Genomic DNA, 27,007 nt, shown 5'->3' on the forward strand with positions numbered 1-27,007 from the left:
TTTCTTTTCCCAAATAGCAAGTACAAGTTTATAAATTTCGCTATATAATGCACTTCCACCCTCTTGTATTAATTCTGCTGGAATTTGATCGATACCTGGAGACTTGTACTTTTTCTGATTTTCTATCGCAATTTCGACTTCTGAAAGCGTGGGTTCGGGTATAAATGGCTCAGCAGTTTGTATTTCAATTTCGTCCCCATCATTTCTATTTGGCCTATGTACATTTAGTAGTTGCGCAAAATAGTTTTTCCATCTGTTTAGGATTGATGGAGAGTCTGCAAGCAAGTCGCCATTCTCATCCTTGATCACATTTACTCTTGGCTGATATCCGTTCTTAAATTCCTTTATACCCTTATATAAATCTCGAATGTTTTTATTCTTACTATTTGTTTCTACCTCATTCAGTTTTTCCTTCAAGTAACCTCTCTTTTTATTCCTACGTGTACGACTTGCTTCCCGTCTTTCATTGAAATAATTATCTCTCTTCTCCTCAACTGGATCCTGTAAGAATTTCAATTTTGCCTGTTTCCTTCTTTCTACTACCATGCAACAATCTTCATCAAACCACGGTTTCTTTTTCTTAGTTTCATAATAACCTATGCTCTGCTCAGCTGCAATTTTGATACTATCTCTGATATTTTCCCACACGCTATTAACATCTAATTCTTTCTCAACTTCGTCAGAACTTTCTAAAGTGGCAAACCTATTCGAAATTTCGACCTGATAATTTTGCTTAGCTTCCTCGTCCTTTAATTTCAAAATATTGAATTTAGTAATATTAACTTGTTGCTCTACTAGCTTGGCTACTGATAATCTTTCTCTTAATTCTCCAATCACCAAATAATGGTCAGAATTACAGTCTGCACTTCTGCAAGTTCGAATATCTACTATACTAGTATGTCTCCGTTTATCTATCAAGATGTGATCTATTTGGTTGTGTGTCAATCCATCTGGAGAAGTCCAAGTATATTTCGTGAAGTGCAAGACAATGAATAAGACGACCTACTGGCCAAGCATGGAACTACTATCCAATGCTATGGCATCTCAAAGTATAAACGGGCTCTAAAGAACAACCTAACGAAGGATTTATTAGGAGCATGGAGATCTAAACCAGCTATGAGACAGACCAAACTTCTCATTGGAGAACCAAAACTTAATGTAACGCGCCATGCCGTGGTGATACGGACCCACAATACATGGGCTTCTTAAGCATGCTCTTCAATTTTCATGCTTTGCATTTGTCCGTTTTGGAGGATTTGAAATATTGTGTTCTTCCATATTTGTTACTAGAAACAGGTGCAATATTCCTTTTGTTGCAATAGTAGTCACAATAGTGTTCATATCAAGTTGTTACTGAGTATTTCAGTAACAGATATTCTTTATTAGGGTTGTCCTTATGCCTGTAGCAGCTCTTGTTCCGAGGAAGGAAGAAAATATGTTCATTCACTGCTGTCACGGACTCACAAAATTTATTGAAGTAATTCTTATGTTTTCCCTTTTCATCAGGAAATGGTGTGCTGATACCACTCTTTTCATTACAAGTTGTTCAACATTATCCCTATTAAGTCCATGAATAGTAAGAAACAATGTCTTTCAGACATCAATTACTTCGCTTCCACATTCCAGATTTAAGCAGTATTTTACAGTTTGACTAGGGCAGCGTTTCTCAAACTTTTTTGAAGTGGGGATCACTTTTTTAAGTCAGAACAGTTCTGCAGACCACCTTACTCTTGTTCCCTTCGAAAGCAAATTTATCATTTTTGTAGCATATTTTAATATCAATGTAGTTATATTTTAAAATAGAATTAATTAATTATATATTATTATTAACTAATTAAGCTTATGTTAATCGAAGAAAATTCATTTTTGTTTCTTTAATAAGGCTATTAGAGTTAGGATAATCTTTAACTTATTAATCAAAAAAAATAAATAAATGTTGGTACTCATATTAATCAGATGGATGAGCCTTCCGATTCTTGTACAGTTGTTCTATATTTGGATGTATGCTGGTAAGCTTAAGTCAGAGATCATCACATACATCGAGTCGATTTTGGTACTTTGCTTTTATTAGAGTTAGTGATGAAAACCCTTTCTCACACAGATATGTAGAAGCAAACTGAATTATAATCTCTAAAGCACCATTGTACAGTTCACTATATTCTCTTTCCACTTGTGATGAGGTCCAGAAATTAACCATACCTTCCGCTTGGAATTTCATTTTAAGTCTGGTCTCATTTGAGAGTTCAATTACTTGTTCTCTTTCACTCAATGAAAGTTTCTTAGTTTCAATATCGCAAAGAAAGTGATCACAAACCCATGAAAATTCGTCATATTTACTTGGAAAATAAGTTTAAAATTGTGTACAGTATGCGACCATTTCAATGTGCAGACTGAGTGTCGGCAAAACTATTAAGAAAGTCATAAACACATGAAAAGGGTTTGGTCCTCTTATGAATTCGGGTGGTCCCTGGCTGAATTACAGGGGCGGCGCCAGATGTTCAGTGAAAAGATGGCGAGAAACACCACGTTCATAGTACTTTAAATCCCTCTTTTGTTGTTGAGAGTAGAGTGGGAAGTCAGTAGACGGATAGGGTAATAAATTTCATAAAATATCAGTACTGAGAGAAAAAGTGAAAGGCAATTGCCATGTGTCATTTCCAAACTCTGAGATTTTCAGCTATAGAGTGATACACAATTCGTTTGAATTTTATTTTTTCTTCTGCCTTTTTTGAAGGACCACAAGGGCAGATCTCGAGGACCATAGGTGATCCGCGGACCATAGTTTGAGAAACGCTGGACTAGGGTGACCAGATTCACATCAATAAAAAGAGTAGACAAAGCTTCAAAAAAGAGGACATTGTTCGAAAAAAAAAAAAAGGACACAAAAATGTGTTTAGGTTTATTATACTTTAAATTACGTCAATATCTATTTTATTACAAAATATTTACAGTACAGATTTAGGCTTAAATCATACTTAAAAAGTATATTAATATCTACTTTATTACAAAATAACTATGAAAAAACTTAATAATTATGATTTTACAGTTAGCTACATATGAAAGTCAAGGGAACTACAAATATTAAAGACGACATATCTATTTAGATTTAGATTTAGACCTATATTATACTTAAAATTATGTCAATATCTATTTTATTACAGCATACTTATAAAACTTAATAATATAAAATAATACAGAATGATTTTACAGTAAGCTTACATATGAAAGCAATGACCATAACAAGTTGGAGCAAAGAGAGTTATGATAATTGATAAAGAGTATATTTTGTCGATGCTGTAAACATCTACAGGAAAATTACTTGAGAAAGGCATCAAATCAGATAATTTCAAAATATCAGGCATACAAATTATGAAAAGGAGGACATTTCTTGATTTTTTAAAAATCCACCCATACCCCGGACAAAGGCCTAAAATGTTTTTTATTAGGTTATTTTACGATGCTTTATCAACATCTTAGGTTATTTAGCATCTGAATGAGATGAAGGTGATAATGCCAGTGAAATGAGTCCGGGGTCCAGCACCGAAAGTTACCCAGCAAAAGACCTAAAAAGGAGGACATATTCGGACAAAAGGGGACATCTGGTTACCCTAAGTTTGACTGCTTTCCTTGAATAGGCGTTGTACACCTTCTTTTATTTGGAGAAACACAAATAAGTCCAACAATGTAAGTATTCTGTTCATTATAAGAACCCAATTTCCAAAATTTAATAAATATTATTTTCCTTTTTTTCTCACTATATTTGTCAGAACATTTCACTGGACATCTGAAATCTAGACCCACTTCTTTGTTTTTAATTATTTCACCTTTTCCTTTGTATTATCTTTACTATTTTTTCACTAGATGATGTTTGCTTCCATTACATTTACATTTCCTACTTCTCATCCCCATATCAGATTGCACATTCACTGGTCAACATGATTTTTGTCTCATGAGTACCAATAGTTGTACTTAATTCAGTTTTTTTATCTTGTTTTCAAATATGTATTCGGAATTTCTCCATCACCCACAGTTTTTTTTTTTAATTTCAACTTCAATTTTTATAAAATAAATGTTTCTTCGTCAATTTGTCCATTGTCAAATAAAAGCTCCTAGAGCATTATTGGAACCAATGGTACCATTGCTACTGTTGTACAGGTTCACACATGTACAGACCACCACCTGCTGAATACGCATCCTCAGACATGTACAGACATGCACAAACGTGAACTGGTGTAGCACATATTCATCAGAATGATGCTAGTTGTGAGATAGCAGTGTACCAGTAAACACGTCATTGTGAATGCTTTGTGTGTTCGAATTATTGTGTATTACATATTGCAAATTTAATTCAACAATATGTGACTTCTTATTTCTAACTTTAACCACACACCTGTCAACAATGGGTATCCACTCAAAACAGTAACACAGTAATCGTTACTGCACTCCACAGAACGGCAATGACAATTCCGTGTATTATTGAGAAGAACAACAATGTACTCCTAATTTCAACTAATGTTCCCAAAGCACTATGTACAAAACAAAACTGTCAGTTCTCAGTTCACAGTTCGTTTGCCTTGGCTAGTTCCTCTAGCTCACTCACTCAAGTTCACGGTACATCGAACCCCAAGCCTTCCAGATAAAGTTCACTGTACTTCGAACCCAAGACTTCCACATGCGTTGCCTTCGCCAGGACGCTGCCACAGTTACTCACTCAAGTTCACTGCACCTCGAACTCAGATCCACTGGATACGTCTCCGCTAACTAGCTCTCTCGCAGCTCACTGACTAACTACTCACACACACTCACCCCTTTTATTTATTAAATCGCACGTTCTCGAACCTTTGGTTCGGTTCATGTGGCTTTGCGAAACTTCCAGAGGGACACGTTTCTAGATGTCCCCCCCACCCCCGCTTCCTCTGCTCTGCGTTGCCCTGCGCCTTCCCTTGCACTAGATGTGTGCACAACTTCCGAGGCAACCAGATCTTCCAAAATGGCGCCACAATATTTACAAATTTATTTCTTTTAATTAGTCGCTAGTTACAAAATGCCTAGAGTTTGTTTAAATCATTCTAACAACTTTTGTTATATAATATGTAGTGAAGTGACGCTCAAGTCTCAAAGGCGAAACCTTACTCCATTAACGAAAAAGCGTTATGAACTTTATTTTGGGTGTAAAGTGGGGTATCAAACAAGGGCCTGGGCCCCACATATCTGTTGTTTATCATGTTCTAGGCTTCTCACTGTGGCACACGTCACATGCCATTTGCTATCCCTATGATTTGGAGGGAACCCAGATCACTCCTCTGACTGTTATTTCTGCTTAACAAACATATCTTCGAAAAATATTGGCGTGTAAGAGGTCAAATGACTTTATTGTCAAATGCCAGGCATTAGAAAACAACAACAACAACAACAACAACAACATTAAAGGGATTACGTCAAAATCAAAACTTACAGTGGTGTATCGTAACTTGCAATCTGCAATGAAACCAGCTCCATACTGCGAAGAATTGCCCATATCAAAGCCTCCAGAACATGCGACATTAGATGAAGAGAACTCAGATTCTGATGGAAGTAAGGAAGAAAAAGAAACAGAGTTTGGTGATACAACTTTTGAACAAAGCTGTTCATCTGAGCTTCATTTATTGACTCAAGAAGATCTTACGATCTCATATGAGATTTAAAGTTATCCAAAACACAGTCTGAAATACTTGCTTCCCGGCTAAAAGGATGGAATCTTCTTCAAAAGAATACAAAGATATGTATGTATCATAATCGTCATTCTCAATTTAAAGACCATTTTTTCTGAAGAAAATGGCTTAGTGTTTTGTAATGACAATTCTTCTCTTATGGAGACATTTGGTATTGAACATAACCTAACAAAATGGCACTTGTTCATTGATTCCTCTAAAACTTGTTCATTGATTCCTCTAAAGTTAGTTTAAAAGCTGTGCTTCTGCATAATGGTATTAAATTCCCATCAGAACCTATGGCTCACTCTGCTAGTATGAAAGAAACATATCAAAACTTTAAATTTATATTGGAAAAGCTTTGCACAACAATAAAACAAAAGCCTAAATTTAATTTCTCATATTCCTCAATAAAACACTTGATCACTACAAAATTTTCTCATTCATATCTACAAGAAATAGAATCAAATGCTAAAGACAAAAAATGGATTACACTACTTTCCAACCCAGATATAATCCCCCAGAGACCAAGGAAAACAGCAGTTACAGCTTTCAGACTATTGACAAATCATGACTGTCTAGTAAGTCATCTCTACAGAATAGGTATCTCAGCTTCACCAATATGTGTCCTGTGTAATGATCCAGCAGAAATTAATGAAGATCACTTGAAGACCTGTGAAGCATTAAGATCAGAAGAAACTACAGTTCAAAAGTATTGGAAAGCACGACTGCTAATGGCTTCATTGCCAGATGCAAGGCACTAGACAACAACAACATATTGGAAAAGCTTCAATATGTAGTGTATGAATGGAATATTTATGGTGATTTGAAGGTAACTGCACTTATTCTTGGTTTGCAGCTTGGTTACACAAGGTACTGTTGTTTTTTGTCACTGGGATAGTAGGGACAGAAAAAACCATTACATTAGAAAAAAGTGGCCTAAATGCGAATCATTCACTCCTAGACAAAAAAAATGCGATACATGACGCATTGTGTAATCCTAAAAATGTGTATCTACCTCCGTTACATATCAAATAGGATTAATAAAGAATTTCATCAAAGCCATGGACAATGCTCCTGGTTTCATGTACTTAAAACAGAAGTTTCCTAAAATTAGTGAAGCAAAAATTAAAGAAGGGATATTTGTGGGTCCACAAATACGATCACTAATGCATGATGAAAAGTTTGAGGAACTATTGAATCCACTGGAGAAAGCAGCGTGGCAAGTATTCAAAAAAGTTACTCACAGTTTTTTGGGAAATCGAAAGGCAGAAAATTACCGTGATATTGTCAACAATCTTATAACATCTTATAAACATTTGGGTTGTAATATGTCCTTAAAAGTACACTTCCTGCACTCACATCTAGATTTCTTCCCGGAAAATCTTGGCGCAGTGAGCAATGAGCATGGGGAACACTTTCATCAGGAGATTTCAGCTATGGAAAAGGGATATCAAGGCAAATGGAATCCTAATATGCTGGCCAATTATTGTTGGACCATCAAGAGGGATGTTCCACAGGTGAAATATAGCAGAAAATTGGGCAAAAACGTATTACGGCGAATGCCAGTAGGGGAAATTATCCCCACCCGCGCCGCTCGGCACCTCGCTCGCATGCTCTCTCTCTCTACTGTCTCTCTCTACTATTTGCCCCGCTCCGATGGATCACTGCCTACCGCAATTCAATACGCATTAGACAATACGCATTAGACAATATGCATTAGACAACTGTCCACAACCACAATGCAATACGCATTAGACAACTGTCCACAACCACAATGCAATACGCATTAGACAATACACATTAGACAACTGTCCACAACATGTACTATTAACACAACACAACACAACACAATGTAATGTGGTTTTCATTAAACAACACTCACCTGTTAACTTTGCACTGTCCTCGAAGTAACCTGGACAATTTCAGGAAGAAGTACACGTCTTTGGTATGGCTCATCACTATACGTGGTTACGTCTGTACCCGAAGCTGGACACGGATACAATGAAGCTCCGTTAACACTTATGCCACCCCCGTAGTCAACCCCTACCAAGCTACATTCACAAGCCCGCCAGTTTCTACCCATGCCATTCGGTCATTGTCCCCCCGCGCCATTCCATCATTGTCTCCCGTTATGAATCCTTGCAACAATCCTTGGACAATACTGTAAGATGTTATAGGCCCTGCTAACACGTGGCCGAAATGGATACGAAAGTTATTTTGGACGAAAAACTTGCACTATAAGCAAAGGTTCAAACTTGCCCTTTTCACTTTCGCGAATGGCACTTCACTTCCCCTATTACTCCAGACTCTCAGATTCACTAAAGCATTACAACCGAAACACGAGAGGCATTACATTTCCCTCTACGCGAGACTGGAAACTGATGCGGAATTCAGATCTCGCTATTACACTTTCGACTTGATTTTGCATAGAGTCGTAAGTTTGAGAGATGAAGTTTAGGAGTACATCATGCTCCAACACCAAACTGCCCTTTTCAGGGCAACAAAATACATATTAAGACATATCCAACGACACACATTGCATTTCTACAATACGTTATGGCAGTTGCCTTAAACATAAATAGATTCATTTTCCCTTCTACCCCCAACTCGTCTCGGTAGCCGAGAGGTCTAAAGCGTGAACAAAAAGCGTGCGTTTAGGTTTAGTTACGAACTTTCTCGGATCGAATCTCCCCCCCTGCGAAGTCGTAAGAAAAAAAAAAGAGAGAGACATGAAGGAAGGAACAAAGAAGGAGAGGCTGGAGAGAGAGGAGAGACAGACAGGACAAAGTTCCTCTTTTGCTTCGTAGATGTCATTACTCTTTTTGTTCCACTTCCCTACACTAGATGTCACCCCACCCTAAACCCCTATTTCCACTCTTTCCCGCTAGGGTGTGTGGTGAGCTTGTAGGGGAAAAGTGGAAAGGGGACGTGGGCGGAGCTTTGCACTCGCCGTATTACGTTTTTCCCGAAAATTGTCATTTCTTACTTTCTAGGTGAGTCAGAATGTTTGAATATTGTGTAGTTAAGAGTGTAGAAAATATTAAAATGTTTGAAGTTATAAACGCCTGTCTCTCAGAAACCTTGCGTGATGGGGGGGGGGGGGGAATATCATATTTGAATTCAGGAGAAAAAATACTATCAGAATCACATATTTTTCTTTCTGAGACAAAAAAAAAATTCCTTTCTTGTTCCTCAGAATTATTAGTTCCTAACTCTGGTTCTAAAACCTAAAAATAATAGGTTAATATCAGTTATTGATGTATTTTCATACTTGCAATTTAAATCCAAAATAATATATCCATATAATACAAGTCTCCATCACTTATGTCATTACTTACCTGTACCATCACATGATCTATATCATTCACGGTACTATCGGTTTGTACATCATCTTTCCTTGGTAAAGATTCACTATTAACATTGTAAACCTCTTCAGCAGAGCTCTTATCAGAAAATTCATCATTATTTGTCACAAATAACTTCCTTCGCGTCCACACCTGTGGAGTAACGGTCAGCGCGTCTGGCTGCGAAACCAGGTGGCCCGGGTTCGAATCCCGGTCGGGGCAAGTTACCTGGTTGAGGTTTTTTCCGGGGTTTTTCCTCAACCCAATACGAGCAAATGCTGGGTAACTTTCGGTGCTGGACCCCGGACTCATTTCACCGGCATTATCACCTTCATATCATTCAGACACTAAATAACCTAGATGTTGATACAGCGTCGTAAAATAACCCAATAGAGAGACTTCCTTCGCAAATCACTTTGTTGCTTATTATTATAGAGAAGAGGTCATTACCAAGTTTCATATGAAATGACGAACATTTTCACAAAATTCCATCTATTGGTGTGAATACTATTAAATTCAATTTTATGAATGCAAAGTCCAAGGATAGCGTATCTTAACTAAAGTACAGTAACTAAAACCACTTTTCTCTACATCCAGCACCTTAAATTTGTACATTTCTCTTTTTAGTGCCATGTGGGCAGAAGAATCTTTACAGAATCTACTAATGGAATATAATTTATGTTGCTTTATCAATGGGGTGAGCTTCCCTCTCTTTTCGCTATATTTCACACAAACATTTTTTTCTGTCATGATGGATCTACAAATACTGGAAGCTCTCCAGATACAAACTGTTTGTAATTTGTGAGCTTAAGAAGTATAACACTCAATATGTTTTTTTTTAACCCACAAATCAAGTAACAGGATTGAACGGAATATCATATTGCCTTTGAGAAGCAACACTGTTTTCAAAGTTAATGTTCACAAATCACTGAATAATCACCACTTGCTATGATTGTTATGGATCTCTACTTCGTCCACCAGGCAGGCTATCAATAACAATACAAAGGGATATTTCGTTTTTCATGGCAAAAACTCGTATCTAAAAAAGTACAAATGTCTTACACTTAACTAATGTTGCAATACTAAATACTACACAACTAAATACAGTAACACATTTTATTTTCTCTTTGTATTGAAACAATTCAAAGCTACATTTTGGAATTCACCACATGAAACATTTGGGATCAAATGAACAATTTTATGCATCAGATTCGAAAGCTAACCACAGAAATACACCAAAAATAATTGTTAACGTTCCCAGATATCCCCTAGTGTAACAAAAATGTTCCTGCTCCGGGGTTCGATCCCAGGTGGTGACGGATTTTTTTCTCGTTTCCAAACTTTCAGAACGGCCCCGAGATTCACTCAGCCTCCTATAAAATTGAGTACCGGGTCTTTCCCGGGGGTAAAAGGCGGTCAGAGCGTGGTGCCGACCACACCACCTCATTCTAGTGCCGAGGTCATGGAAAGCATGGGGCTCTATCTCCATGCCTCCCCCCCCCCCCAAGTGCCTTCATGGCATGTTACAGGGATACCTTTACCTTTACCTCCATCATCACAGCTGCTGCTAATGCTGATCAGTGTCGAATGGATTTGGTTGTGTAAAATGAGCCCACCAAGTAGGGGATCCTTCCTACCCTTCCAATATTTTGTTCAGCTGAAGACGAAGGTAGACCCAGCCTTCAAAATATTTAGAAGCCCTATATTCAACACCAACAATGGAAGAAGCATACATAATACTTCTGTAAATTCACCATTGCTTTCTACCTGATTCAAAGTCCCCCCACTCCACCCCCTTCTTTTTTGCACTGGGAAGGTAAATAATGAAAAACCAACATCCAATCATCTATTGCCTTGTATCTGTTTCCTGCCTTGCAGCAAGCAAATTTACAAACTGGAAATGCTTTTTTCAATATTACTAATTTCACAATTTGTTGGATCTGTAGGCAACAGAGCAAGGAAAATTCTGCAAATACCTGCTCCACTAAGTGCCAGAATAATAATACTTCTCTTCAATTGATTTCTCTCTTTTTTAAGGAACACATTACACATTTGTTTTGACAATTAAAACCGACTATTTTTATTTTGTGATACGTGAACTGAAATTTCTAAGTTGTTGAAATAATTATCTATAACAGACTGAATTAAATGGAAAGAGATTTTAAGCAAAAACGACCACCACCACTGCCACCGCCACCGCCCCTGCCATTGCCACCACCACTACTACTACTATAATAGCATTACAGCCCAATCTCGAGCATAGCTTCCTCACACATGCTTGAAATCAGTTTTTAAGAAAATGAAGTTTTATATAATGAACTTTCTACACACACAGTCGACAATATTAATAAAAGTACAACTGCATTAATTCATAAACATAATTCAAATCTACTATGTAATAAGAACATATTAATATATTAACACAGAAGACATTTCAGTATTTGTGCTACTACTATATTAAAACAAGATCCTAAAATAATGAAATAATTGATTCAATTTGATTATTTCACAGCATATTAATAAGAAAAACAGTTTCTATTTAAGTTTCCAATATGATGCAACAACTGTGTAATGTAAAGTTATTGCACAGTTCAAAATAGTTGGGAGTGGTAAATTCAAATTAATGACTGATGTTCAAAAATGCTCTGTTTTACTGCATACCGTATACCTTTTGAGAGAGTGAGGTGGGGAGGAAAGGAGAAGAAAGAAAGGTATCAAAAGAGGAGAGATAAAGAAATTCAATTTAAGATAACATAATAGCAAATTACTTCACATAAAATAAAGGGAAAATTGTAATTCAGTGTAATACTAAAATTATATGTAACTCTACCAGGTGAGTTTTGGATCAGGTCAATGTCACATCACAAGAACATCTTTGGGCAAGACAATTTCTTGTAATGATGATCCCAACAAAAATAAGACTTGCACAAGATATTTCCTAGCCTCATTAAGAGACTTAATATTAGTTATTACCAATGAACAAGTAATGTGTAATCCCACTACATTATAAATAAGGCAGTGCTGAATTACATTAAAAAAAGATTTACATGTTTAAACAAACGCAACAGGTTAGCAGTAATCCAATCAAGAATTTGTGTCACCTTAACATTGAATACAGAATTTTCAAATGGTTTAGTATAAACAAAGTTGCGCAATATGCAGTGCATCCACAGCTGAGAGACAGCAGGTCTTAGGTGGGTGAGGTGCAAGGATGGCTTGAAAACGTGCAAATGGGTATAAACACATGCAATTTAGTTCTATAAGGCCAAGAAACGTTTATTATTCAAGCAGTTATTGTAGTAGTTAAAAGCATAAAAAATTCAATGACTTACCTCATGATCTACAGATGAGACAACAGCAATGAGAGTCTTTTCTGACACCATTTCAAGAAACCGCTTATTGACTGCACAGGGCCATTTTTTCCCATCACCAGCTGGTATTAAATTTGCCAAACTAGCCTGGATTGCCTGCATTGGAAACGCTCCGAAGTCCTGGTGCATAAAACGCAAATCTTTCTTTTTTACTCTGCTTGTTGTTCCATAATCAACAAATAGCACCTGAAAAGGAAGAGAAATCATTCTAATTTTACAAGAAAAGATATAATTTAGTGATAGGCCTCTGGGGTGGAGGGAGAGAAGTTACAATGCTTGTATATCAAAAGCAAGATTTTATTACAAAAATATAACAATGTGATATGGAAATGTCACAAATGTACTATTTCTTAATTTAAGTTTAATCAACAACGCGTCTTTTAATTAGCTTTCTTTTTTACTAAATGGCAGGTATTTGACTGTTCTTCATTCATTCATATGAAACTAGTTGTATAGACCAATTTACAGACAGAGTCGTTGCACAGGGTGCACCATAGGAGGCTGGTCTACACTACTCCTGTGATGAGATAAGATACTTACTTCTTACTTCTTAATACGTCCAACTATAAGCTAATTACACAATGTCCACTGTAAATCTAATATGCAATTTTCCAGAGCTGTGGATTGGTGAGAATTTCATATAACGAGTGGTTTTTCATTCTTTCCTGCAGTTTATTGTTGGTGTTATTACATTGAAGTAGGATGTGTTCTATTGTTTCTTCTTCTGTTAAACATTCTTTTACACAATGATGATTCTGATAATTTAAAGTGATACAGATAAGTTTCCTTAACAAGGTGTCCAATTCTAGTCCGTGCAGCAAAAGTTAGTACCTGTCTGGAAAAATCACAGTAGATTTTAATATTGTTGGGTTGTTTCAAAATTTTCCATAGTGCTCTTCCTGTTTGTCCACTTTACCAATCTTCTGTCTATTGCTTATTTACATGTTATGAATATTATTTATTGTTCTGTCAAGGGAAACTGTAGATTGTGATATTGGTAAAAGGTATGTTGCAGATTTTGCTATTTCAACTGCTATCTCATTACCTTGCACTCCACAGTGACCTGGTATCCATTGACAGGTTATATATTTACCATTTTTAGAAAGCATATTTATTAATTGCACAATAGGTATAACTATGAAAGCATAAGCAGTTGGTGTATATTTGGTTATTGTTTGACGGGCTGTTTTTGAGTCTGTAAATATGCAGATCTGTCTATAATGAGAAGCTTTGCAGTATTGGAGAGGTGCATCAATAGCAAGTAACTCTGTGTCAAGGCTTGAAACAGAAGAGCATCGGATGACGTATTTTTCGTGTGTTGATGGGATGTAGAATCCAGCTCCAGACTTGCCTTCTTCAGATAATGATCCATCTGTAAGTATATATGTTGTTTTCTAATGCCAGGCATTTGACAATAAAGTCATTTGACCTCTTGCACTCCAATATTTTTCAAAGATATTGTCATGGTTAGCCACTGACGCACAGATTTTGAGATGTTCCGAATCCATTTCTTGATTTGAGTTGCACAATGGACAGTTAGGAGACTGATATATTCCAATTCTATGTAGATGCTTGGCCAAACAGTCATGGCCTGTTGCCAATCTAAATGCAGCTACAGACGATTTGCGTGGTAAATCGGGAATTAACTGTGGATTATGATGCAGAGAGTTCCATTTTTCCCCTTGAGATTGTGTTATCAAATTTTGTTTGTTGAAGTCTAAGTATGTAGATTTAATAAATCTTTTCACAGAGGAATTCGTAGATTTAGTAACAGGTCTGTAAGTAGCAGTGCTGCCCTTCTTTCCTAAAGCATCCGCATTCTCGTTTCCAAGGATTCCACAATGGGATGGTATCCATTGGAATACAATTCTTTTATTGAGTGTCATTAGCTTCGAGGCTAGGGGTTCATTTCCCTTTCCTTCCTACCCTTCCTACTTTTCTCTTCCTAGTGCTGACCTGCTATGGCACTAAAATCGTCCTCCAGTGGCTTAAGGAGGTAAAGTTGGTGATCAACAAGATCTCCCAACTAGGTCCAGTGGACCCGTCAACCAACAGCAGGTGTGGTCCTCCAGACATTCTGGGGGTTGTGTGTGAACGAAGTAGCCACCAAAACATTAAAATATAGTGTTCACTTAAATCGGCTACAACTTGCCATTTTCACTCCAATATGAAATGAGTACCATTAAGGTAAAATTATCCGGAGGTAAAATAGTCTCCCAACGGATCTCCGGGCGGGGACTACTTTAATGGTACAGAATCAACTAAACATCTTACAATGGAATGCTGGTGGTATAACATCATCTAAGAAGACTGAACTAGCCAAAATAACAATGGCCAACACCTCCCTAGGACTTATGAATCCAAATATCTTGGAGTTATTTTCGATAGTAAGTTAACATGGAACAACCATTTGAAATATATTTCTGAAAAAGCTCGTAAAAGATTCTCCCTTCTGAAAAGACTAGCAGGAAAGAAATGGGGTTGCTCTAGAAATACTTTGAACACTACATACAAAATGTTTATACAGCCAGTGCTGACGTACTGTGGAGAAATTTTAATTACTTCACCTTTCATAAACGAAATAGAATATGTTCAAAACCAAGCTCTCAGACTCATTACTGGTGGAATCAAAACAACTCCAATAGATTCTATGAGATTCCTCACTAATATTAAAAGCATCAAAATGATGATAGAAGAAAAAGCACTGATTCAATATGAAAAACTTATCAGATTACCAGGAAACAATTGGCATTCATACAGTCCTCTCCATAGATTAAAAACTCAAAAAAGTTTCATATCCATGGTTCAAGCATTAAAACAGAAAATCAACGTCCCAAATTTAAAAGAAAACTTACGAATTAAACCAAACCCTTTAACACAATTAAATATAGAGTATAATCTAAATTTAACACAAGAAATACTGAAATCAGAAGTAAACACTGAAATAATGAAACAATTGTCTTTAGAGACAATTAATATTAGGTATCCTCCACAAAAATGGCTTCATTTATACACCGATGGATCCTTGATCTCCAGGGAGCAAGATGCCGGTGCAGGTGTTACGTGTTGTCTCTTCTCACTTTATAGATCTCTTGGATATGGAACAACAAGTTTTGATGGAGAAATCACTGCAATAAGTGAAAGTCTCAAGAATCTTCTCTGCCACATCAATAAATTTAAAAATGCAGTTATATTGTCAGACTCCAAAGCAGCTATTCTATCAATAGTCTCTAGACACACACCTTCATCTCAAATAGCAAAAATAAATGTATATATATATATATATATATATATATATATATATATATATATATACCCTGTGTACCCTTCATATATGATGATCACTTTCGTATATATATATATATATATATATATATATATATACGAAAGTGATCATCATATATGAAGGGTACACAGGAAAAACGATTAAGGTCCATCAAAAATCGAAATTGAGTTAATAATACCATATTATAGTGGAAAGGAAGTACTATCATGTGGTCTAGCTAGTAATAAGAAATAATCGTTCTTGACATTCCACTACGTCAATTTCTATTAAATACACACATAAGAAAGTATTAAATGCTTAAACTTTAAAATTCGTTTTTCTCGAAACTTTCTAAAATGGACCTTGATCGTTATTCCTGTGTACCCTTCATATTTCGTGATCAATTATTTCAAGTACTTCTGTCTTTAATATTTCACAGATGGTTCGTTTTGTATTGTTGCTTGGTAGAGATAGAAAGGCTCTTGGTTTCTTCCATTCTGAGGGAGGTATGTCATGAGTCACTGGGATCTTTGCTATGCTGTTTGTGTTCATTATGGTGGGTGCTTGACTGGTTGCATATTTGAAGGACTGCTTTGGAGCTTTGGGGTCTGGATTCAACGCATGTAGTGGATGATGTGGTGATGTTAATTAGTTTTTTTTGTAATTTTATGAATATTCTTTTTTTTATGTGGTAGATAAGAGATTCAACATTTATTTCAATTTCCATAGAGTTAATAGGCATTGTTTTGGATCATCCTACGTGATGAGATGAGGTGATGATCTGTTGGAATGCCACAGGGGAACCGGAGCTCCTGGAGAAAACCCCTGTGTTACTGGACAACAGACTTGCCTAACATAAGTTATAAATCAAGGGTACCGGTACATCGGAAATCGAACCCAGGTCTACAGGATTATAAGTCCAGTGCTCTAGTCACTAGATCACTGTAGCGGCTATGTTTAATTAAACAGTCAATTTGAAAAGCATAGAAGCTGTGTCCATACTGTTGCAGAGTACTGGAAAATATTGGTCATTAAATAATATAAATTACAATAGCTCGTTAAAAGGAAACATTACAAATTAAAATACAAATCATTCCCCACCACATTAAATTAAAGAACACGTCAACAGTATAAAAAGCTATATAGGTTAACCACTTTAAGGGGGCTCATACACCAAGAAACCATGATCGGGCATGCATTGTAGCATAAGTTCAATATCTCCAACACTATTTGCAATAACAATGTGAAATTTTGGACATAAGACGTATACACTTGGGGCTTGAAATGTGCGTAAAAGTTATTGTAATATGGCAAATATGAAGGTTGATATTAAAAAATTAAAATTGTTTATTTTTCAGTATGCCGGTTGTTCTAAGAAACATGATTTCTTGCAAAGGGTCAATCTGATTAGTGTAATCTTTTTTTTTTTATTCATAGCTGACACTATAAACTAGAGGATAAACCATCAATGAATATTGTGGTAAGCCTGATATCATTTTCAGGGATTTTAAAATTTTAGTATCAAATTATTTTCATTTTTTCACATCATGTTCACAAGTGAAATGATCTTGTGTTGCAAATACATCTGACTATTTGGGTTTATCCTCTAGAACACACAAAAAACTATGTGTGTGCAAAATTTCATGCAGTTTGGACCATTACTTTCAGAGATATTGTGTTTTTTGTGTTGAAAATATTAAGTTATGGAAAAATGACTTTGAAAATTCAACATGCATTCCAACTTACATATAAGTTTAAAAAGCTCCTGCAGCGTATGTTGTACCCTCCTTTGTGATGTTTTTGCCATGTTCTTCAAGCATTAGCCTCCTCCTGGTCCTTCTTGCCTCCTTAGTGGATTCACGAAGCCACTTTTCAGCATATTTTACACGAAGGATGTCACGTTGTCTGAGAGCAGTCTCTGCAAACTTTTCCACTGTCACATCCAAGTGCTTAAGCACTTGTAATCTGCTGATATTTCCTTCATTAAATGTAGCCACAGCATCAGCAGCAGCTACTTTCACCACTTTGTACCCACAGTTTGTGTTTTTAGGGCAAATAGACCACACTTTATTGTTAAAAGATTCATTTGGATTTTGCGTACGACCTTTGAGACACCTTTTAGAAGGTCTGTGGCTACTAAATCTTTGAATATAGGCTTAATTTCTGTCATGACAGCCATTGGAATAGGATGGGGATCTCTGTAGGTTTTTTCAACACCTGCTTGTGCTCGACGATATCCACACCATGATTCTCTTCCTGAAGGGCACATAGAATGTAAAGGTTCAGAATCCGTTGATAATTCGTGGTACCAAATAGCCCATATTGACTTCCTCATGTCTTCAATATTCCCCTTATTTCCCCTTATGGCATTGCCATAATAAACTTGCAGCTTATCTATAGTGAGGATCACATAAGTTCAGTTCCCAAACAGCCAATATTTCCGTCTTGTCAGTGTTGCCAACTGTTACCAGATATCACCACATGTAGTAAAATCACGATCATATGTACTGAATGACTTCTTTACTCACCATACTTTACCTTTATGTTGGAAGGTTATTCTAAATAGTTTCAATAATAATTTCTAATATATTTTCGTAGGCAAACTATATGAGAAATGGAGGAAATGAATCACATGAGAAGTGTATTGCTATGTTCTATTCTTTTATTCCTTTACATTATTATTAGTATTAGCATTAATAGGTTACTAGACGTAAATATACAACAAAGTATAGTATATAATATAATATTCAAGAATCAAATCTGTTCCAAGACCAATTAAATTATTGTCACTTCACTTCAAAGATTCCAGCGTACATATACTGTACTTCCTAAAGGTAGATAAATTAATAACCAATTGACTTTTGGTTGGAATTCGAATGAACTTCTGATTATCTTTTGAAGTTAGTAAGGAAATGGATAACACAGCTAGGCTAAAACTGAAATAATAATAAATCAACTTACAAAAATAATCTTGGTCCTTAAAAGCCATAAGTAATTTCACTTCTAGATACCTTTTTAAAGATTTCATTTGTTTGTAAATTGCTTAATAATGTTACATTTACACTTATTATTTCTGCAACTCCACGTCTGTCATTGAAAAAATGTACGATACATAACTGTGAAGTCTCTTTTTGGCTCTTGTGTCCTAAATTTAAATAAGAAAAAACAAATGATTCAAGAAATGTGAGTTGGTGAAAATTAAGTACTCAATTAATAAAATAATTACTACCAAAAGAGTATTTTATTAATTCTATACAAAAGATGGATTACACAGAACAGATGGCCAGAAATCATACATTTATACACCACATACAGCATGAAACGATCATCCAAAAATGCTTTTTGTACACAATAACATCTTTCAAACGAAGTGAAATAGCCAATAAGTTCAATAAATATTACGCTAATAAGTAATAACTATAATTAATAATTATCTACAAGCTGTAAAAGGGAATAAAATAGTATACTGTTGAAATTAGGGGGTTATGGTTTATTACGTGTATTTATAATTTTAATTACTTTTTCTACATTTAATTATATTTTAATTTCTATTAGATTAGTTGGTGGTGTGGTTGTTAGTTTTATCTGTGTACGTCAGACTATTAAGCAAAAACTGAAAGAAATATTAAATCTACAATCTACTTTATATAACAATATTTAATCAAGAACTGAATATTACTATTAATTTAATAACATAAGACCCAAAACATCTCCAAGTCCAGACAATACACATGCTGATTTTCTTAAACATGTTGGCAAACAAGCAAACTCACTACTTTTATCTTGTAATCTCATCTAAAATACAATATGTCTGGAGAAAATCTATCATAACATCAATTTTGAAAAGCAATTATTCAACTAATATCTTTTCGAGTTATCGACAGATACCACTTACTAGTATGATAGCCAAAATTATGGAAGAGATGATTTCATAGTTTGAATTGGTTCCTGGAATCTAGTAACTAACTTTCATCTGATTGAGTTGACTTTAGAGAATAACATTCAACAAATGGACAGATTTTAAATTTTAGTCAAGATATTAAAGATATTTTAAACAGAAAACAAAACACCTTAGCAATTTTAATTTATTTTCAAGGATCATATGGCTCTGTAGATATAAATCACTTAAGAAATTGCAAACTTAGGGTGTCCATGATAAAGTGTTACACTGGGTCAGTGACTTGATTATTTGATTCATTGTCACAAATATGTAAATAGAGACAGATTCATCTGGGCTTCCCACATTGTTGTTTTCAGGATTTTCCAATATTAATGTCGATGGTCCAACTAAAGAAATAGATCTTATGATAATCTCATCATTTGCAGATAATATAGTTGTCTAGAACAAAAAAATCACAGTCCACAAATATTAATAAACTGAGCCAAAATCCCAACACACTTTTTGACTCTACTTTGAGAACTCAAACTTGCTCAATTAAGGGAAACTTTACTAATAAAACACAATCCCAAGTTATTTGAAAATGAATAGTATATAAGTTAACTTTAACAGATGATGTTAAGAAATGTGATACTTCTCCAGACATTTTAAAAATCATTAGAAACGATAAATGATCTGGTCAGTGAGTGACTACATACAGTAATTTTTATAGATGGATCCTGTTTACCAAGCCATAGATGTAGTGGTTTGTAATACAATACCAGTATATTCCCTTTTACAGGGAATTATATTCAAACACTTGTTTGCCCCATTTTAACCGTGACAATGCTTTTTAGTTCTTTTAAATATTGTGGTTATTGTATTGTGTTTAGTGAAAGACTTTAGATAAGGGCGCAAATAGCCATAGTAGCTGACGCGCCCTTTTTAAACGCCACTAACTAACTAACTTCAAACACTGACTAATTTTGATAGTGAAAATTTAGATACACTTTTAAGCTTACAAAATCTCCAGTATCAACTTCATAAATCTGAGAAGGCTGTCATACTATCAGATTCAAAATCAGATATTCTTGCTGCAGTATTGGACGTAACAGCATGAAATCTCAATATTTTACAGTGCTTTAAAATTTTAAGCAAAATGGTCGAATTACATCGACGACTGGTACTTCCGTGGATCCATGAACTTTATGGAGTGGGAGGTAATGAGGTAGCTGAAAGGTAGCAAAATTACTGTAAGGTTATCTATACCTGCATCTTACCACACTGTTAAAAGAATAACAAGATCAGAACATGACAATGTGGTAACAAAAATCAGAATGATTCTAAAGCAAATGAAAAAATTGCAATAGGCCATCCGGCATCTGCTCCACCATGGAGAAAAATCCTCAGAAGAAACCAACTAATCAGAACAAATGGGGGATCCAACCTACCCTCGAGTGCAGCTCTGAATTTGCAGGCCAACGAGTCTACCGACTAAGCTACATTGGTGGCTCCACTAAAAATATGAAGTACATGACACTCAGATTATTAAATTGTCAAACCTAAACAATTATTCATCAGTTAAGCTATAAAATATAATACATAGCAAGCAAGTTAATTCAATTTAAAAGTATAAACAATTCAATCAGTTGAAATATACAGAAATTGATAATACATATCATGCAAATTACTTCACATTACAAGCATAAACAATTCATCACTTGTGGTATACAGCCTACTATTTAATTAACAGCACATATAATTCATCAGTTAAGCTATAGACCTACAGTCTACTATTCAATTTACAGCATATATAATTCATCAATTAAGCGAAACAAAAATATAGTACAATACATAGTAAAAATAATACACCTAATTTAATAACTGAACTTCTATGAAAATCTACAGTGGCAGTACTCATATCACAGGCCATGATTGTTTCAAATATTTACAAAGAACTGATATTTCAGAATATCCCAGTGCCATTTCTGAAATCTCAATGAAGATATGGATCATTGTCTTGACTGTCCAACTTTACACAGCTTTCAATCATCTGGTTAAATATTGGAGTGCAAGATAACAAATGATATCAACTGCTGAACACTTGGTATCAATCAACCAACAACTTCATTACATTAAGGGGGGAAAAAAAACTGAAAGAATTAATTGTATATAGACACAACACATAAGACAAGGCCGCTTCAGAACAGTAATTGGCAAGGCTCTGTTGTTTTAGGATTCTTATGTAGATTCAATTTCACCTGAAAGAAAAAAGTAGCATCTATAAGTATGCCTAATTATGAGAAATAAGAGAAACGGTTGCAGTAGTAGTAGTAGTAGTAGTAATGATACTAATAATAATAATAATAATAATAATAATAATAATAATAATAATAATAATAATGACTGTAAAGTATGGAAATTAATATTGCAATGTAATATCAAAAGGTGATTTCACACCATCAACTCTTATCATTTAGTACAACAAATCTATTATATTCAGTTGCAATCACCAGTAGCTGTTCTTTCCTCCATTTTGTTGTTGGCTGATTTTTCACAAGTCTGCTATGATATGCAGCACTATCCATGACAATAACGCATTGCCCTAATGTTCTCAGGTTAACAACTGTGTTTGCACCCACTTCTCAACTACAGGGCTATTCATAGCACTATGGTAGTCCTGACTTTTCTTTCAATTGCATGAAAAAATTAAATCAGCACCTGCAATAAAAATTATACCTGGGCATATAATTACGTCACATGAATTCACAGCATTTAAATAAAGAAAATAAAACATAACATAACATAACATGACATGACATGAGGTCCTCTTTGGTGAAAGGCTTTCCCACGTTTTTATTTAGTCACCAATTTTTATATTTTTGTACCCTGATTTAAAAAATTACTCTTGCCAAATTTATGTAAAATATAAATCAATACAACTTTCCAAGTATAAATCCACCTTTCGTTCTGGCATCTAATCTTCCACCCTCATTTGTTGGTCTACGAATAACACCATTCATGTCACTGGAAACTTCACCTGGTTTATTTCATGAATAAGTGGGTGATCCTACTTAAAAAAACAGAGAGAGAAAAGCAATTCACATTGACACTCTAAGAGACACAAAAATTTTAAAGACAGGAAAACCGTTCAAGAATTTTATAACTAGCCTCTAGTTATAATATGAAACTATTAATTGCAAAACATGTTGTTCCCATCTGAATTCATTACTAGTAGCCTATATTAATTGCAATTTCATATTCCACATAAGTGTTAACCTATTTGTTAGTAAAAAATTCAATCACTCAATGTCTCACAATACATTGAAATTTACCATTCATAAAAATCCAAGTCTCATCCAAGAATACTACGGGTTTAGGGTTCTCACGCTCCACATTTCTTATTTATTCTCTTAAAAACGAATAACATCACTTTCTCATACATGTGTATAAGGATCCCCTTTGCTCCATAGAAATTTCATCTCTTTCAAAATTTTTTTCACCGATGATAAGGATACTCTAAATAAATATGTTTCATAATCATCATTCATATGTTCCAGAACTTTTGCTGCTGTTAGTACTTCCCCTGTAACAATATATGAAAATTATGCCATATTTTTATACATATGACTAATATCAGAATTACATTGCATAAATCAACACAATAATTCCTGTAACTTCCCTACCTTTATGTAACTTGTCATAAATAAATCTCGCAATTGCATCTTTCGTAAAATCATCAGCATCAGTCACTGGATGTTTACGTAGTCTATGTTTTCCTGATGTCACAAGTGGGGTCCCCTTCTGTGAATTTGTTATCACTTTCCTAGCTGTAATAACAAACAATAACATAACACTTCTAAAAATTGTTATAACATAAAATTCATGCATGATACCAACATTTACAGCTATATGAATAGAAAATGATCAACATGTTAGGTTGGGTCTACGATAGGTTTAAGTAGGCTAATATTTAGGTAATTCTCCAGAAAAGCTACATCAAAGAAGGCATAATTTTATTTTGTTTAATTGATTTCTGTGATATTTACATAGCGATAAACACGTGGTTTTAGTTCACAGCCACAAATACTTTCAGCACAAAAATCCTTTGACACTTACCTGTATATTCTATTGCACTGTTGTAGTCTCTCCCTCAAACTTGTTACTAATTACCAATATAACATGCGAGAGGTCCAGGACGAAGAGAAATGGTTAGTTTCCCAGTAGTGCGTCCTCGTCCTCTCGAGTGTTATATCTTAACAAGTACTTTGGATGGGGTAGCTTTTCTGAAGAAACACCATATTTAATATTACTTAGACCAGTCATGAATAAATTATTCAGCCAGAGCCAACGTTCCTATGCTTTATAGAGTATGTTATATAGTTGTTATATAAAATTGAATTATTTTTAAGCACCATAACAGGCCAACATTCATGTAATATTTGCTGCAATATCAAGTTAATAATTACAATATGACTTGTATTTTCTTCGGCCGATGTGGCATGTAAATTGTGATCTGAACGGTTAATTTAATACCAAAAGAGAAAACTGGAAATTTACTTTCGTGCTGTTTGATTACTTGTTCGTCTAATTTGTAAATGTATTTAAGCTATCACCTACTGCAGTATTACAGTATCTTAAATGTATTTAGTTTGACAATATGAAAATCACTGACTTGATTAAACATGTAGGCCTAACCTAAAAATTTGTTTTGTTTGACCACAATCATGAAATTATTAGTGCAAACTCCTAAAACTGAATACCACTTTGAAATGTATGCTTAAGAATACTTACTCCTAATAATTGTCCTATTCTGGTTGTAATTGCTGTCTCCGTTAGCATAATTCCTTCTTCATTATCTTCTTTCTTCAACTCATTATACACGTGAACTACAGATTTCTGAAGCGTACTCTGAATGCCACACATTTTCTTCCTTGGAGGAGTCACTGCAACACTATTTCATTTTTTTTGACATAGTAATAAAAATCTAAACACGAAAGAAATTCATTAAAATTTGAAATAATATTTCTATCCATTACCCAAGTGCATTATCACGCCCAAGTATATTATATTCATTCGTACTTATCTGACTATTCTTGAATTATAACCACAACGCAACACATAAAATAACTATTATGTATTAATATTAATACTAATATTAATTAATTATTAATAAGTTCGAATTTCACTATCTTCCAGTAACCGGCTGAGAAATCTAGTACAATTTTAATTTCATGGAACTCCAGTACCGGCAAATATTGTCGATATTTGCCTCAGCTGCCAACATACCGGTTACAAAATCACTACCATTTATAGTATTTGTCAGTATCGAAATTCGAAACGAAGTTGGCAAAAGAAAATTCAACCTTCAAACTAGAAAATCACCATAATCCACTAGCATTTGTAGTAATGGGGGAAAAATGGTTAGGTTTCACCCTTAGGGTATCAAGTTACCTGGTCTTCCCTATATAACAGAATCAGTGAGACGACCAGCACCACCAATACCTTTCCCATCAGCTAATTTTTTTCCTAACAACTTTTTCTTTAAATTTCTAAGTCTGGTGCCCATTCTTTTCTGTACATGGCCCACGCATTCCACCTTCTGGATATCTACTTGTGGTCCATAGGGCATGGAGTCATGTACAGCTTTAAAACTTTTTGTATCACCATCCCCTATGTATTCAACATACTTTACATCATATTTTCTCTCAGAGCGATTGAAAATATCTTGCAATCCACAACACTCCATACTGGCAGCACTACCTTGGTGATTTGCTGTACACAGGGGGGCATGTTTTTTCATCCAATCTTCATACTGAGGACCTTTCTTTGGACCTTCCCATTTCTTACAAGTTCTGCAATATGATGACTTCACCTTCACATCGATTACTTTCCCTGACTCTGCCCCAATTACAGACACAATACCATAACGTGACAAATGACCACGGGTTTCCCATGACCCATCTCCAGAGATGGAGATTTCACGCTTTTCAGGTTCTGATGTAAGCTTAATTTCATCTTCTACAGCCCTCTTCATTGACTGTTTTGCCACTAACTTAGAAGCGCTTAGAATTCTGTTCACAATTAGAGCATACGTAGTCTGTTTGACTGGTGGAGGCAGGTCCATGAGGCCACAAAATAACTGAATACTAGTCAAGCCTTGTCCAAGACATCTCATGGCATACACTATCCTTCTATTAATTTCAGAAACATTATTGTTTCTATTAGGACTACTATAGAATTGTCGTTTATCAACACAAACACTGCATTCAAATTTAAAAGTGCTGGCTAAACCCTGAACTGAAGTTTCTACTAATGTTATTTCACCATGGCATATTTTACAAGACACATTATCACTAATTGCACTTATAAGTGTAGGAATATGAATAATTCTATAACCCACAGCTACATTATTTACGGAATGAACTTGTGCATCTGTATTTGACATAACCTCCAAGTCCAATCGAAGTTTCTTAGCAAAAGAACTTACAGGGGATTCAGAATTCTGAATAGTATTTTCTTCTTTCTTCTTTATTGTGAATTGATTTCCTTGGAAATGCCTCTTTTTACGTCGTGCAACGCTTCCCTTTTTGCCCATTTTACACCACACAATAACACAATTTCGAAGCACGTGGGAATGTATACAAACAAAAGTAATATAAACAGAGTATACCAACTTATGAACTTCAATTCCATGGTTACTAGAGTATCTCCATGGCATCTAGAACATGGCAAGCAGCCATTTTCATTCTCATAATAGCAGAGAATTGATAAAATGTTAAGAACAAAAAACTACTGATTCTGACAGCTAACGCCACGCCCACCTGATGCACATACTGGCATTTAAACTTCTATATCTCCAATATATGACCGAATTTCAGTATAAAAATTTAGGGCTATGTTCAGAAAGGTGTGTTCTTTCATATGAGACTAAAAAGAAAAAATCGAAAATTTTGACACTGGTATTAAGAGGCATTAAGAGGCAAGATGTTAACAAATTTTATTCCCATAGTTTTCAAACTTTTCAGTGCTTTGGAAGTGTGACAATATTTAAAACTCAACTCAACTCCTGAAAAAACACTTTAAAATTAATGTATGGACTGCTTCTACGCCCATATACAAATTTTTCATACACCACTTGCATACTGTCAGTCTTACTAAGGAACATTATAGCCAGACGTTTGAGATGGGCAGGGCATGTAGCACGTATGGGTGAATCCAGAAATGCATATAGAGTGTTAGTTGGGAGGCCGGAGGGAAAAAGACCTTTAGGGAGGTCGAGATGTAGATGGGAAGATAATATTAAAATGGATTTGAGGGAGGTGGGATATGATGATTTTTTTTAGTAGGTTATTTTACGACTCTTTATCAACATCTCAGATTATTTAGCGTCTGAATGAGATGAAGGTGATAATGCCAGTGAAATAAGTCCGGGGTCCAGCACCGAAAGTTACCCA

At 35.1% G+C, this 27,007-nt stretch overlaps 1 protein-coding gene and 1 long non-coding RNA gene across 8 annotated transcripts in view; both read right to left on the minus strand.

The window, feature by feature from the left end:
- LOC138696333 (tudor domain-containing protein 5-like) overlaps positions 1 to 26,184 on the minus strand; it is a 141,959-nt gene extending 115,775 nt beyond the window's left edge. For 4 of the 6 annotated variants that reach the window (XR_011331332.1, XR_011331330.1, XM_069821142.1 and 1 more), the window contains exons 1-2: positions 26,041 to 26,184; positions 12,370 to 12,594 (exon numbers count right to left, since the gene is read on the minus strand). Coding sequence is in view for 2 of the 6 variants with exons in the window: in XM_069821142.1 (XP_069677243.1) it covers positions 12,370 to 12,594; positions 26,041 to 26,148 (333 nt within the window). In the remaining 4 variants the exon portion in view is untranslated. Of the gene's footprint in view, positions 1 to 12,369; positions 12,595 to 15,650; positions 15,722 to 17,419; positions 18,067 to 26,040 lie in introns of those variants that run through there. The other 2 variants (XR_011331333.1, XR_011331331.1) reach the window with 2 other exon arrangements.
- LOC138696336 (uncharacterized) lies at positions 18,755 to 25,030 on the minus strand. Of its 2 annotated transcripts, XR_011331339.1 has the most exons (5): positions 24,345 to 25,030; positions 23,237 to 23,380; positions 22,994 to 23,136; positions 22,064 to 22,620; positions 18,755 to 21,811 (listed from the first exon to the last, which is right to left on the minus strand). It is a non-coding gene; the product is annotated as an uncharacterized lncRNA (long non-coding RNA). The 2 variants fall into 2 exon arrangements; XR_011331338.1 differs by lacking the exons at positions 22,994 to 23,136; positions 23,237 to 23,380; positions 24,345 to 25,030 and adding an exon at positions 22,886 to 22,992 and having other exon boundaries at positions 22,064 to 22,623.
- Positions 26,185 to 27,007: the final 823 nt, after the last annotated feature.

The sequence above is a fragment of the Periplaneta americana genome, chromosome 3 (assembly GCF_040183065.1).
Source record: "Periplaneta americana isolate PAMFEO1 chromosome 3, P.americana_PAMFEO1_priV1, whole genome shotgun sequence".
Lineage (NCBI taxonomy): Eukaryota > Metazoa > Arthropoda > Insecta > Blattodea > Blattidae > Periplaneta > Periplaneta americana.